The sequence below is a fragment of the Acipenser ruthenus genome, chromosome 48 (assembly GCF_902713425.1).
Source record: "Acipenser ruthenus chromosome 48, fAciRut3.2 maternal haplotype, whole genome shotgun sequence".
NCBI classification, from domain to species: domain Eukaryota; kingdom Metazoa; phylum Chordata; class Actinopteri; order Acipenseriformes; family Acipenseridae; genus Acipenser; species Acipenser ruthenus.
In genome coordinates this window covers 756,660-771,726 of record NC_081236.1, presented here as the reverse complement: position 1 = coordinate 771,726, position 15,067 = coordinate 756,660, and the positions used below count along the sequence as shown (strand labels likewise).

Genomic DNA, 15,067 nt, shown 5'->3' with positions numbered 1-15,067 from the left:
TTCTCTGTGTTAGAAACTCACACTAGCCCTGCTGCTGCTGCTGCTGCACCCAGTCCTGGGGTTCAGAGCTCCCCTCAATGAAGTCTGTTATTATTATTAATATTGAAATGATCAGGAGCCAGGAGTTTGAGCAGGGTTACAAACTCACACTAGCCCTGCTGCTGCTGCTGCACCCAGTCCTGCTGCACCCAGTCCTGGGGTTCAGAGCTCCCCTCAATGAAATCTATTCAGAGAACCACTGATAACATTGCAAGTGCAAAAACTAAGTACTGAACTATCACTCAGTTCTCATGCACAACATCTACGACCTACCCATGCTTTGAAAAGTCTCTCCCCACCTCTCTATGCCTCTAGTCAGCACACGGGACCCTAAACCCTACTGCCAAAGACATGGAGGTCCAGCAAAGCAACAACAGCCAGCCTCTCATCCCGGGAGCAGCTCTGTCCAGCGGGCCCCGTCTCAGACTCGTCTCTGTCCAAGCTGGTCTCCACGACGTCATCCCCGCTCGCTGTGCTCCTGTTCAGATATGACCTGTGTCCCTCCTCACCCAAGCCTGCCAACACCGAACCACAATCCTGGTGCCAGCCTTCACCCAACTGGCTACACGGAGGAGCCTCCAGCGACCCCGGTGCCAAGCGGTCTGGCCCACCCAGGTCCATTCTATCGGGCTCTCCCAACTTCGGCTCTAGACTGCGGGGCCAATCGCCCTCCTGCGGTTTGATCCGATCCCCTCCTTGGACGCAGAGTCTCCCCAATGCTTCCCGGTCTTCGGTAAGTGGGACTCTAAACCCAGCTGCCAAAGACACGACGGTCTGTCGCCTCGGGCTGTCCTCTGGCTCCCCTTTCACAAGCTCCAGCAAGGCTTGTGCCACGTCCATCTCTGGCTTGGGTCTCCGCTTTGCCGCCGGCTGAAGTCCAGGTTCTCCTGCAGGAGCAGAGGAAGCGGCAGTCGGTTCTGGAACACTTACGGTGCAGAAGTTCCCCGGCTGTTCCCAGTCTCCGCTCTCAGCTCTAAGAGGGCTCCCGTCTCCGATACCCCCAGGCACGCTCTCTAAGGAGCTCCCCTCTCCCCTGCGCTCCAGGTGGGACAGCCGGAGCTCAAGGAGGGTGCTCACTGCTTGGTCCTCCTCTCTGGAGAGCTGGATTATCTCCACTCTCCTGTTTTCCGATGCCCCCTGCGGACGGTTCTGGTTCGGTGAGCCCAGGGTTCGGGGCGCGGTCCTGAACGGGTTCGAACCCGCAGCCTGGCAGACTGACATGATGGGGGGAGGTGTGTTCAGACGACAGCACTCGAGAACCTGCGCTGGGGGTGGGGGGTAAGACACCAATCAGTAAATACAGAAACTCTCCTACGGGTTTGAGTTGGATTTGAAATACCTCCTTAATTGACGGATTTTCAGCACAATTAAAAAGGGGTAGGTGGTGTGGGGGCAGCAGTACTGTTAATAAAGCACATTTTAAAAGCATGATTTTAATAGTGTTTCAGTTCTTTCAGCCTATCTTCATAGCTCAGTCTTTTCAAGCTCTGGGATTAGATCTAATAAAGGGACTTGTCTTGTAAACTAATTCAAGAATGCCTCTCATTGTGGATTGCCCCGTTAACTGCCCCCCGCACCCCCCCGCCCCCATACCTCGAGCTGAGTCACAGTGTTGTAAACTCGACTTCCCGCAGGCTTCCAGGGGTCTGTGTAGTAGAAATCAGCAGGAGAAATGGGAGAGACTGGAGCGAGAAAACAACAAGGTTAGAGTTAGTTAGGGTTGGAGCTAGGATTAGGGTTAGAGATAGGATAAGGGTAAGGGACAGGGTTGGAGCTAGGGTTGGGGTTAGGATGAGGGGATGAACAGATCATTTGCTTAATCAGACCTTCGTCATTGTTTTCAGCTCTTAAACAGTTGCAGATTTCAAGTTAGCTGTTTATGTTAAGAAAACAAGTCAAAGGGTCTAATTAAGCTCAATGAAGGGTCTGGTTCAGTAATTGAGAGCTCAGCTGGAATGAAAACCAGCAGACACAGCAGGGGGTCCCCAGGACCGGGGCTGGGAAGCCCTGCTCTAGAAGACCAAAAGCTGCTAGAGAAAGACGTCACTTCAATGAAAAATGTTCAAGTACCAGGAAAGCTTGTGGGGTCCCAGTGCTTCCGAGCCTCCAGGTTTGCCTGCATGGATCCGATGGCCACGTAGAGAGAATAGAAGGAAGGATGAGGGAGAGTCCGGCTGGAAAAGTTCTGGACCACTCCGGAGTATGCGCCCTGCTGGGGGGGGGGTGTTGAGATGAGACAAACGTTAATGAAGCAGGGGTCTCCCTTAGTAGAAGCACAGTCGTGTGATATGCAGGGTCAGTCCTACAGTCAGGGGAGCACAGGGGATACTGGAGGGAGCGTCGCATTGGCTCTGGCGCCCCTGCGGGTCAGGGAGGCAAAACCAACAGGGACTGTTTCTCCTCCTCATCGCGTTGCAGCGAACCCTACCGGCCAGGCGTCCAGTGAGCTCAGAGCGGACACCTGCAGGGCTAGCAGGTCGCTGACGTCCGCTCTCGAGCTCCTGGGTGTGGAAGAGGAAGCTGGCTCGGGCGTGGGATTGGAGGCTGCTGAACCCTCGGGTCTCCTGAGCAGCTGTGGGGGGGGGGGGGGGGGGGGGGGGGGGAAGCAATTGGGCCTTCCAAACTGGGCGACAATTGGGGTGAAAATATTCATGGGAAACACAAAAATAAAAAAGTTGAATAAAGCAAAACCGGATTTTAAAGCAGAAGTTTCATACAGTATTTCACAGTGAACTTTGATAAGGAAAGCGGGGCTGTCTCTGGCTGGTCTACAGACTGGAGTTGAGTCTTACAGTGGAGCTCCAATTAACTTTCCTAATTAATTAAGGAACAGCCAGTCTGATCAAAAGCCAGGGAATAACCCGCGTTGATTGCAAAATCACCGTGCAGATTTACTGTGGTGAAGTTTTACAAGGGCGCAGCTGGCAGGAATGGCAAAACTGGGGTATTACCTGCAGAGGGGGGCAGTGTGAGCCACGGTCTGTGCCCACCCGGTTTGAAAGCGCCGTCCTGTCAGGGCAGACTGACCAGGGCTGTTCGTTCATCGCGGTCTTGGGTTCGGGAGGTGTGGCAACCTGGAATGCCATCTTCAAGGTCCGGTTTCTATTTATTATTCCACCTGCGTAGGAAACACATGGAAAGTTAATTTCAATAATACAGCATCTCTATGATGAGGGGGATTGCCCAAAATATTTCACCCATGGGCTGGTATTTAAAAAATCTAATTTTACGAATTGAGAGAGAGAGAGAGAGAGAGAGAGAGAGAGAGAGAGAGAGAGAGAGAGAGAGAGAGAGAGAGAGAGAGAGATTTTTTAAAATTCAAATTTGATTAAGTTTTTGTATTTGACTTCTTTCATTGTTCTATTTTTTTTATCGTTTTATAATTAAAAAACACATTTTTTGTCGCTTTTTTATTTCGATTTTATTACATTTTGTATTAAAACTGTTTTTCATGTAATGGTTTAACTGGTTTTTGTGTGTGCGTGTCTAAGTGGAACCAGTACCGCACCAATAGTAGCGATTCCACAATGGCACTACGGCAGTATTTCATGTTAGATTTCGAAATGTCACATTTTTCCAAGTATCTGGTTACAAAGCGGTGTGTGATTCAATATGTTAACATCATTTAGCAGGTTTCATTCGACTTTATGAAGCAGAATGAGTTCATTCTATAGGGAGATGCAAAACTTTTGGCCCCAGCTGTAGATCAATTAAAAAAAAACATGCGTCTCGTAAATGATCTGTTAGTGTTACATTTGACTGAACAAATACTTTTTAAAAGGCGATTTCCCCAAAGCACTGCACGATTTTCCATAGAGGGATTCCTATTCCCTGCAGCAGATTTTAATCAGAAATGCAATCTCCAGCACAGCTAGGGAAATATCTATAGAAAGCAAAACATGACAATTACAACTACACCATCCCAACTGCTGGGACAGCAAGAGCAAGTGTAGTAAAGCACAGTAAAAGCATGGTAAAGTGTAGTAAAGTGTAGGGAAGCATTGTAAAGCACAGAGAGGTGTGGTAAAGCATAGGGAAGCATTGTAAAGCACAGAGAGGTGTGGTAAAGCATAGGGAAGCATTGTAAAGCACAGAGAGGTCTGGTAAAGCATAGGGAAGCATTGTAAAGCACAGAGAGGTCTGGTAAAGCATAGGGAAGCATTGTAAAGCACAGAGAGGTCTGGTAAAGCATAGGGAGGCATTGTGAAGCACAGAGAGGTCTGGTAAAGCATAGGGAAGCATTGTAAAGCACAGAGAGGTCTGGTAAAGCATAGGGAAGCATTGTAAAGCACAGCGAGGTGTGGTAAAGCATAGGGAAGCATTGTAAAGCACAGAGAGGTGTGGTAAAGCATAGGGAAGCATTGTAAAGCACAGAGAGGTCTGGTAAAGCATAGGGAAGCATTGTAAAGCACAGAGAGGTCTGGTAAAGCATAGGGAAGCATTGTAAAGCACAGAGAGGTCTGGTAAAGCATAGGGAAGCATTGTAAAGCACAGAGAGGTGTGGTAAAGCATATTAAAAAGCATGGTAAATACCATGACAGAAGAGTTGACAGTAATTATAAATAAGTTCACCTAGATATTAACACGGTATATTTGTCGTTTTCAAGTACAGCAAAATGACGTTTTGGTGCCAACGGTGCCTGTGTGGAAATAGAAAATAGAAAATAATGCGAATATTTTCCAGTCTATTTGAAAATATAACGCCATTAAACTACAACCCTTTTCACACATTAGCAGCATTCTAATGTCTCCGGGTAGTCACACACAGCTTTCAATACAGTGTGTACGTTTTTATACAGGGGTAATTGTAAGCAACTGATACGCGCGTTTTATTGTTAACATTGTATTTAATTCGGTAACACTCGACATTTATCAAGATTTAATAAAGCAAACTACCACAGACTCGAACTGTCTTAACATATCGACGGCTCAACAAACAATATACTTGAAATGTATTTGCTTACGATTGTAAGTCGCCCTGGATAAGTGCGTCTGCTAAGAAATAAATAATAATAATAATAATAATAATAATAATAATAATAATAATAATAATAATAATAATAATAATAATAAACACAAAAACAACAGCCGTGTTTGTTTTAATTAACCAGCAGGCACACTGTCTACGCTACCGTACCTGTTCATATTTCGTGTCAAGCGACGCGAATTTAAGGCAGTCACAGCCAGGGCGGGACAAATAAGTAAAAAAAAAATAAGTTTTTTGTTTTTTTAGTTAGCAAAAAACGAAAAAAAAATCCTTGCGTTGTGTTTTTGTCTTTCTGTGTTTGACGAGCGCGCTCGTCGTTTGTTCTGTTCTTTCCGAAACTCCGTCAGCGTCACGTGTTTGCAAACTTTTACACCACGTGATCGTTTCGGACCCTCGGCCACAAAAATGACTGAACGGATCCAGCTCTTTCAGCACCTTGTGGGCTCTACAGCTATATCCTAAAGTTTTGAATCATCACCCCGTAGAACGAACTAATTTTGATAGTCGAATGAAACCTGCTGAATAATGTTAGGTTTTTTTTTTAATTACAACAGACAGCTTTGTAGTATTTCATCTACTTAACGAAAAAATGACAAAAAATTGTACATTTCGAAATTATTATTTAGCAGACGCCCTTATCCAGGGAGACTTACAATTGTTACAAGATACCACATTATTTTTACATACAATTACCCATTTATACAGTTGGGTTTTTACTAGCGCAATCTAGGTAAAGTACCTTGCTCAAGGGTACAGCAGCAGTGTTCTTCACCTGGGATTGAACCCACGACCCTCCGGTCAAAAGTCCAGAGCCCTGACCACTACTCCACACTGCTGCCCCTAATTTGAAATCTAACATGAAGTACTATGGCTTCCAGTATAGACACCTAGCTCGTTTTGTAGTTTGATTACATGATAAATAAAATATCTAAATTAGTTTTTTTTTGTTTTGTTTTTTTAAAGCTGTCTTAATCCTAAAATTATTGGTGATGCAAAACTTTTGGCCATAGCTAAATTAATAAAGAAATCGTGTTTACTTGAGGATCCGATTTAGCTGCTGGGATCCCACAGCACTTACTGGGCAGATCGGACTAGCACAGTAATTTAGAAACCATTCTCCCTTGAGAAACCATTCTCTCTAATCAAACAAACCAGGCATCTCAGAGCCCGCCCCCGCACCCCCCTGCTTCTAATGCGTTTGATAGACAGAACTCCCAGCCAATCAGAAGGCCGCCCGATAATTCATCCCTTCTCCCCTCGGAGATACACACCTGTTTGATGATTTAAAAAAACACACACTTAGCGAGAAACAGCATGTTTTCAAATTAAAGTGAACGGTTTAATAACAGGGCAAGCCACCTGACAGAAAAAAGGCGGTCAGGGTTTGGGAATTGCAGGATACAGTATAAGAGTTTAGCATCCTGCCCTTATGAAATTATACGGTGGATCACTCTGTATATTTTCGCATCCGCATTCGATTTTAACACTTCTAATTGTTATCTTGATGCTAAAAGTGGTTATAGTTTTTTTTTTCGGTAGGATTTGGAAGCACTAATAGCTGTGTGCTCATTTTCATTCATTTAGGGTACAGTCAGGCTTTTAAATAAGTGTAGGTGCTGTACTTTTAGAAGAAATATATGTTTTTTTTACTAGAAGATAGTAATTATATAGAATTAAATTCTAACGTGGATACAGTAATCTCAAAAACAACCTATATTTATATAAGACTTTTCGTTTCGTCTATAACCATTAATACTGTATCGTTAAAACAGACAAAATAGTTAAGGAAAATTATATATATATATATATATATATATATATATATATATATATATAAGGTCTGACTTTACTTCAATCTTAAGGGGAACTAAATTCATTCTCTTATAGAATCAGTATTCTCCTAGCTACAGTAACTGCATTTATGTTCAAAGGTAATCAAAAACACCCCAAAGAGGGAAGCTATTTTTCCATAGTAGGCGGATTTTATACTTTTTGGAAACGTCAACCACATAGTTACTTAAACCAGCTGATTTAGCGGTGTTTAATTTTATTATCGGTACCTGAACATTGCCGAACCTAAACCGAATCCATATTATGATATTTTACTAGGAAACAGAGACAACTACATCTAACTGCTATGACATAAACAGATATTTTAATTGTTCTGAATAATATTCCTGTATACTTGAAAACGGTGCGGGTAAGTTTTATAAACATGCGTCAGGTATGAACAATAATTCTCCCGTATAGTTATTATTTATTGAGCGAGCGGTTAGTTTAAAACGTGCGGTATATTTGAGCAGCTAAACTTCCTTGAGAATGTACCGGCGAGGCGTGACCTTCTTAGCGGCTTTCCTTCTTCAGCTCTGCCGGCCAGTGTGCAGCGCGGTTCAGCCCGGGTGTCGGCTTGGGAGCCTGCGTCGCGAAGGAGTGGTGGTGGAAGGGGATGTCATTATCGGGGGCACTTTCGGGGTTCACGAGAACAAGATGTTCCCAGAAATAAACTACACCCAGCAACCACAGCGAGCTCAGTGTCAAAGGTAAGCCGAGGACTCATAGCCCAAGTTAAAACACAACGTCTTAAATCACAGTGAAAGCATTGTAAAGCACAGAGAGGTCTGGTAAAGCATAGGGAAGCATTGTAAAGCACAGAGAGGTCTGGTAAAGCATAGGGAAGCATTGTAAAGCACAGAGAGGTCTGGTAAAGCATAGGGAAGCATTGTAAAGCACAGAGAGGTCTGGTAAAGCATAGGGAAGCATTGTAAAGCACAGAGAGGTGTGGTAAAGCATAGGGAAACATTGTAAAGCACAGAGAGGTGTGGTAAAGCATAGGGAAGCATTGTAAAGCACAGAGAGGTGTGGTAAAGCATAGGGAAGCATTGTAAAGCACAGAGAGGTCTGGTAAAGCATAGGGAAGCATTGTAAAGCACAGAGAGGTCTGGTAAAGCATAGGGAAGCATTGTAAAGCACAGAGAGGTGTGGTAAAGCATAGGGAAGCATTGTAAAGCACAGAGAGGTGTGGTAAAGCATAGGGAAGCATTGTAAAGCACAGAGAGGTGTGGTAAAGCATAGGGAAGCATTGTAAAGCTTGGAGAGGTATTGTAAAGTAAATCAAAAACAAAACGACATAGCAGATTATGGTAAGTGCATGTCAGTCACAAAAAATCTGTTTCCTCAATAGACTGACATGCTTTGAGCCAGTAACTTGCTTTGACCCAGAATACACTGGCAGAGGTGGAAAGACCCGGGAAGCGTAAGAGATATAGTGAGAATTGGGTGTAAAAACTGAACACTTTCTTTAGTTTAACGTAGCACCAGACACCATATTTAAAAACTGGAAATACGTCGTCACGGGAACGAGTTTCTTTCAAAACTGCGGCTAATAGAATTGAAAAGCAGGTAAGAGTTCTAGTTATTTTGCGAGCTGCGGTTACGTAACGCGGGTTCGACTGCAGTTTCAGCTTCCGGAATTACCGCTGGCTGCACGCCATGATTTTCGCCATCAAGCAAATCAACGAGAATCCGGAGTTGCTTCCCAACATCTCTCTGGGCTACGGACTCTACGACTCCTGTGATGTCATCCCCCGGGGGCTAGAGGGCGCTATGTGGCTGGTGTCGGGCCAGGACGAGCTGGTGCCTAACTACCGTTGCCACGACACCGCCCCTCTTGCTGCTATCGTCGGAGACAGTGCCTCGTCTGTGTCTATCCCCATGGCCAGGCTTCTGGGTCTGTATGGCTATCCACAGGTAGGTGGGGTGGAGAGGTGAAGGGGGGGTGGGGGGGGGGGGGGGGGGTATTATTTGCATATTTCTTTTTAAAGGGATCTCTTGTGTGCGAGCCCCCTAGCATTCTCTGATTTAGTTTCTGCTTCGGTCCTTATTTACAAGGCTTACTAACTATTCCTGCAAAAAAATGCCCACTTTCTAAAAAGCTGAATCTCTGAAGTGGGATTTTACAAATGACCACCAGGGGGTGTCTCCCCTGGTAAAGGCACGGCCGCGTGGTGTGCAGAGGGGAGTCACACAGTCAGGGGAGCGCAGGGGTCGCCGAGGGTCTCCCCTGGTAAAGGCACGGCCGCGTGGTGTGCAGGGGGAGTCACACAGTCAGGGGGGCGCAGGGGTCCCCGAGGGTCTCCCCTGGTAAAGGCACGGCCGCGTGGTGTGCAGGAGGAGTCGCACAGTCAGGGGGGCGCAGGGGTCCCCGAGGGTCTCCCCTGGTAAAGGCACGGCCGCGTGGTGTGCAGGGGGGAGTCACACAGTCAGGGGAGCGCAGGGGTCCCCGAGGGTCTCCCCTGGTAAAGGCACGGCCGCGTGGTGTGCAGGGGGGAGTCACACAGTCAGGGGAGCGCAGGTTCCTGGCTGTGTCGATCTTTGCTGGGGATTCCACAGGCATCATTAGCTCTGGCGCTGGGTTAGAGAAGCAAAATCAGCAGTGACTGTTTCTGCTCACCGCGCTACAGCGACCCCTAGTGTCACACGGTGAGCTCAACACCTGCAGAACTGGCCTTTGTCCTCCAGGGGGCGGTAGCTCACATCCGCTGCGGAGTGTATAAACAGGCGATTGGGGATCTGATTATCCTCGCTGACCTGCAGTTCACCTGAGCTAATGTGGAGAATTTCTGGGGCAACTGTGAATCTCTATACAAAAATCACCTGGCACCTTTTGTTCAGGTGTTGCTGTTCAAACTGGATGCCGTTTCTTCTTGGTCTCTTCCTCTCCAGATCAGTTACTTTGCGACGGCTCCCACGCTCAGCAACAAGCGAGAGTTCCCCTCGTTCTTCCGCACGATCCCCAGCGACGCGGTGCAGGGGAAGGGGCTGGCGCGCCTCGCCTCGCGGCTCCGCTGGACCTGGGTCGGGGTGCTGACCGACGACGATGACTACGGCCAGGGCATCGCCAGGGAGTTCCAGCAGGAGGCGCTGCGGCTGGGGATCTGCGTGGAGTTCCTGGAGCTCGTCCCCATCCTCTACTCCCACAGTCGCACGCAGCGCCTGGTCGAGGTCAGCTTGGAGCAGCGGGATTCATCCCCAGTATTATTATTATTATTATTATTATTATTATTATTATTATTATTATTATTATTATTATTAATTAGTCATTTAGCAGATGCTTTTATCCAAAGCAACTTACAGAGATTAGAGGGGTGAACTCTGCATCATCAACAACTGCTGCTGCTGCTGCTGCAGAGTCACTTCCAATAGGAGCTCGTTTGTTTTACGTCTCATCCAGGGCACAAGGAGGTTAAGTGACTCGCTCAGGGTCACACATAGGGAGTGAATGAATTGTATTACACAGATTGAGATGAGAATGCATTACAAGATATAATGTTTAAAACACACACACACACACAGACACACACACACACACACACAGACACACACACACACACACACACACACACACACACACAGAGACACACACACACACAGACACACAGACACACACACACACACACATGTATAGCTTTGCGATAATGTGTTTCTTTCAAAACTGCACATTTAATACCTGCACAGCTAATGAAAGTGCAAACCAGCCGAGCTCTGTGGAATGATTTTGTTAGCTAGAGTAATATAGGGTGTGGGTTTGGAAACCCATTCTTGCAGCAGTGTGGAGTAGTGGTTAGGGCTCTGGACTTTGACCGGAGGGTCATGGGTTCAATCCCAGGTGGGGGACATTGCTGCTGTACCCTTGAGCAAGGAACTTTACCTAGATTGCTCCAGTAAAAACCCAACTGTATAAATGGGTAATTGTATGTAAAAATAATGTGATATCTTCTAACAATTGTAAATCACCCTGCTAAGGGCATCTGCTAACAAAGAAATAAATAGTGTTCTCAGTGCATCAATTATGACCTGCCTGCTATTGGATTAGGTAATTGGTTGCTGATTGTGTCTTTAATATTTCATTCTGTTGTACCTGTTCTTGTGGCACGCACTGACCAGGTCATCAAAGCCTCCACAGCCAAAGCCATCGCCGTCTTCTCCTGGAAAACCTACCTGTACCCAATCATGGAGGAGATCCATCGGCAGAACGTCACGGGGAAGACCTGGCTAGCCAGCGAGGCGTGGTCCACAGCCCAAGCCCTGTCCGACAACCGGGCCTTCGAGATGCTAACGGGGACTATCGGCTTCACCATTCACAGAGGGACCCTGCCTGGATTCAAGGACTACCTCCTCAGCGTCCATCCCTTCAGGAACCCCCAGGATATCTTCCTCAGGCTCTTCTGGGAGCAGGCTTTCGGGTGCAGTTGGCAGGGCGACGGAGCCGGGGTCAGGCTGTGCACCGGTAGTGAGGACCTGGCTGGTCTGAAGAACATCTTCCTGGATGTGTCGAGCCTGAGGCTCACCTATAACACCTACAATGCTGTGTACGCCGTCGCACAAGCCCTGCACGATCTGCAGGCCTGCTCCCCCGGGGAAGGGCCATTCGATGGTGGAGCCTGTGCCGACGTCAAGGATTTCGAACCCTGGCAGGTGAGGGGGGGGGGGGGGGGGGGGGTGTGTCTCAAAGCGCAGTGGAAGCATTGCAGTAATGAAGCACAGCGATTCAAATGGCAAAGCCCACTTTCCACGGCTGCTGGGTTCAGTGCAGCAGCTGTGCTTGTGTCTCAGTCTCAGACATAAGAACATAAGAAAGTTTACAAACGAGAGGAGGCCCCATTCGGCCCATCTTGCTCGTTTGGTTGTTAGTAGCTTATTGATCCCAGAATCTCATCAAGCAGCTTCTTGAAGGATCCCAGGGTGTCAGCTTCAACAACATTACTGGGGAGCTGGTTCCAGACCCTCACAATTCTCTGTGTAAAAAAATTTTCTGTTCTGAATGCCCCTTTATCTAATCTCCATTTGTGACCCCTGGTTTCATTTTTCAGTCAAAAAAGTCCCCTGGGTTGACATTGTCTATACCTTTTAGGATTTTGAATGCTTGAATCAGATCACAGCGTAGTCTTCTTTGTTCAAGACTGAATAGATTCAATTCTTTTAGCCTGTCTGCATACGACATGCCTTTTAAACCCGGGATAATTCTGGTCGCTCTTCTTTGCACTCTTTCTAGAGCAGCAATATCCTTTTTGTAACGAGGTGACCAGAACTGAACACAATATTCTAGGTGAGGTCTTACTAATGCATTGTAAAGTTTTAACATTACTTCCCTTGATTTAAATTCAACACTTCTCACAATATATCTGAGCATCTTGTTGGCCTTTTTTATAGCTTCCCCACATTGTCTAGATGAAGATATTTCTGAGTCAACATAAGCTCCTGTGGGGATCACTGTGTCTCACTGCCTGTGTGTGTCTGCAGATCCTGCACTACCTGCGCAAGGTTCGATTCAAGAACCCGGAGGGAGAGGAGGTGTATTTCGACGAAAACGGCGACCCCCCCGCCCTCTACGACATCGTCAACTGGCAGCCCACCCCCGCCGGGGACATCCAGTACGTCAAAGTGGGCAGCTACGACTTCAGAGCTCCCCCAGGGCAGGAGCTCTTCCTCGACGAGAGCGCCATCGTGTGGCCCGGAGGTGAAATGCAGGTTGGATTTCAATCGTGTTCAGATTGCACGAGTAAAAGTTTTTGCCAACTTGTGTTTCTATTGAAATCTATTAATGAGCTTGTGATGTCATTTACAGCATGATGTAATGATCTGCTGTTCCTTTCTATTTAAACCTGCAGGTATCAAGTTGGAGGTCATTCCTGTTATGTTCATTTTATGTAAAGTGTTGAATTATCGGTTCATTTACTTTTTTCTTATCAGACAGGCAATTCTGTATTCTTTTATATAACGCTCTACCTGTCTCTCCTACATATCTAATTTTGTTACTTTATTTTGGGATTGGCTGACATTTCAAATACTGTGGATCAGAAATGGCTGGGGTCATGCGCTGTAGGTCAACTTCACTGCAATTCTCAGATCCAGGTGACACAGCCAGGTGAACTGACCTACTGTAAGTGTACGTCCTGGGAGCGAGACATGAAATTCGAACCCGATTTAGTACCAGCTATTTTAAAATACCAAAACATGGGTCTGTTTCAAAACTGTGCATTCGAAGAAAAAAAAGGGTTTGTCAGCAGTGTTAAGTGATTTTGAATGTATCTGTAAACCGCACTTCCTAGGTCCCTCGCTCAGTGTGCAGTGAGAGCTGTCTCCCTGGCTGGCGGACAGCACTTCGCCGTGGACAGCCTGTCTGCTGCTTTGACTGCATCCCTTGTTCAGTGGGGGAGATCTCCAACCAAACAGGTGAGTGTGCGACGAGGCAAACACCTTAACCCAGATTTGGCTCATTTACCGTTCTGAGTGAAACGAGTGCAGAAACAGCTGCTTGGGTTTGTGATGATTGCTGCTTGTCTTAAGACTCTGTGGAGAGGAGCGACCCACACAAACCGAAGCAGCGGTTTCTTCACTTAGAACCGTATCCAAATCAACCCCAATGCCCTCTCCTGTGGAGACCTCGATCCCAGCAATCGTTTGGGGCAGCGCTATCCCAGAGAGCCCCTCTTCTCATCCCTCTTCCTCTCCTGCTCCAGACTCCACAAAGTGCCTGCGCTGCCCGTCAGATCAGTGGTCCAACACGCGGCAGGACGCCTGCGTGCCCAGGCTGGTGGAGTTCCTGTCCTACGAGGAGCCCCTGGGCGCCAGCTTGGCATCCCTGGCAGTGCTGGCCTCCCTGCTGCCCGCCTCCATCCTGGGGGTCTTCCTGCGCCACCGGCACTCGCCCATCGTGAAGGCCAACAACCGCCAGCTGAGCTACGTGCTGCTGGGCGCCCTGGCGCTGTGCCCGCTCTGCTCGCTCATCTTCATCGGGCGACCCTCGCCCGCCTCCTGCATGCTCCGCCAGACCGCCTTCGCCATCGTCTTCACCCTGGGCGTCTCCTGCGTTCTGGCCAAGACCCTCATGGTGGTCATTGCTTTTAAGGCTTCCATCCCGGGCAGTGGTCTGCGGAGGTGGGTGGGCTCCCGCCTGCCTAACACCGTCGCCTCCGTGGGGACCCTAGTCCAGGTGGGCATCTGTGGGGCGTGGCTGGGCTTGGCCTCCCCGTACCCCGAAAACAATACAACGTCCCACGTGGCCAGGATCGTCCTGGAGTGCAACGAGGGGTCGGCGCTGGCGTTCTGGTGCATGCTGGGATACATGGGCGTCCTGGCTAGCGTCAGCTTCGTGGTGGCGTTCCTGGCGAGGAGGCTGCCGGACAGCTTCAACGAGGCCAAGTTCATCACCTTCAGCATGCTGGTCTTCGTCAGCGTGTGGCTGTCCTTCATCCCAGCCTACATGAGCACGGGGGGGAAGTACATGGTGGCCGTGGAGATATTCGCCATTCTGTCGTCCAGCATGGGCCTCCTGGCTTGTATCTTCTTCCCCAAGTGTTACGTCATCTTGCTGAGGCCAGAGAGAAACACCCGGGATCACCTCATGGGAAAGGGGGCGGCCGCGGCCAGAAAGAACTGAGTCGTTGTGTCAATCAGGCCTGGCTTAATTTAGAATTATAATTACAGCACTGTTTGCTGAAATTCCAATTCCAATTCCAATTCCAGTTCCAATTCCAGTTCCAATTCCAATTCCAATTCCAATTCCAATTCCAGTTCCAATGCTATTGCGTTCCATTACAATGACAGTTACAATGACGCTACAGTAATCGCATTGATACCAAGTAAAGGCAGATTTGAAGATCAATATATTGGAAGGGTTGCAATGAGCAGAAATCAATAAGGGAAATGTAAAAAGGCGATTCAAACGGCATTCACAGCTGTCCTTGGGTTGGCAAACTTGGCTTACCTGTATACATAAAGGTTTTGCTTTAAGATTTAGGGTTAATCTATTCTGGGCTGATCTTCCAAGCATATATATGCTTTCTATACTGTAATGTGTAACCAGTGCATTGAATGCATGCATGTATCCCCTCCTTGCTATACTGTAGCCACAGTATTTGTATGAATAAAAAATATATATCAAAAAATGATGTACCTAATTGATTACATTTTCTTGAAAGATATGTAAAGTGACATCTAACAAAAAATGATTTCCAAAATCTTACCAGTTGTTGTCTTCCA

General features: G+C 47.3%; 2 protein-coding genes across 5 annotated transcripts; one reads left to right on the top strand and one right to left on the bottom strand.

Annotated features, from left to right (window-relative positions):
* Positions 1-5: 5 nt before the first annotated feature.
* Positions 6-5,436, bottom strand: LOC131721191 (uncharacterized). 4 transcript variants are annotated; one of them, XM_059014551.1, is made up of 6 exons: positions 5,177-5,436; positions 4,612-4,679; positions 2,991-3,157; positions 2,110-2,251; positions 1,633-1,721; positions 6-1,299 (listed from the first exon to the last, which is right to left on the bottom strand). In XM_059014551.1, the coding sequence occupies exons 3-6, from the start codon at positions 3,123-3,125 to the stop codon at positions 370-372; spliced, it is 1,296 nt and encodes a 431-aa protein (XP_058870534.1). In that variant the 5' UTR covers positions 3,126-3,157; positions 4,612-4,679; positions 5,177-5,436; the 3' UTR covers positions 6-369. The 4 variants fall into 4 exon arrangements, with proteins under 4 accessions (XP_058870534.1, XP_058870537.1, XP_058870536.1 ...); XM_059014554.1 differs by having other exon boundaries at positions 2,110-2,248; XM_059014553.1 differs by lacking the exon at positions 5,177-5,436 and adding an exon at positions 5,004-5,141.
* A 1,909-nt stretch (positions 5,437-7,345) lies between these two features.
* Positions 7,346-14,465, top strand: LOC117970972 (extracellular calcium-sensing receptor-like). The gene is made up of 7 exons (XM_059014487.1): positions 7,346-7,566; positions 8,482-8,773; positions 9,749-10,027; positions 10,970-11,500; positions 12,326-12,553; positions 13,135-13,258; positions 13,546-14,465. The coding sequence occupies exons 1-7, from the start codon at positions 7,346-7,348 to the stop codon at positions 14,463-14,465; spliced, it is 2,595 nt and encodes an 864-aa protein (XP_058870470.1).
* The last annotated feature ends 602 nt before the right edge of the window (positions 14,466-15,067 follow it).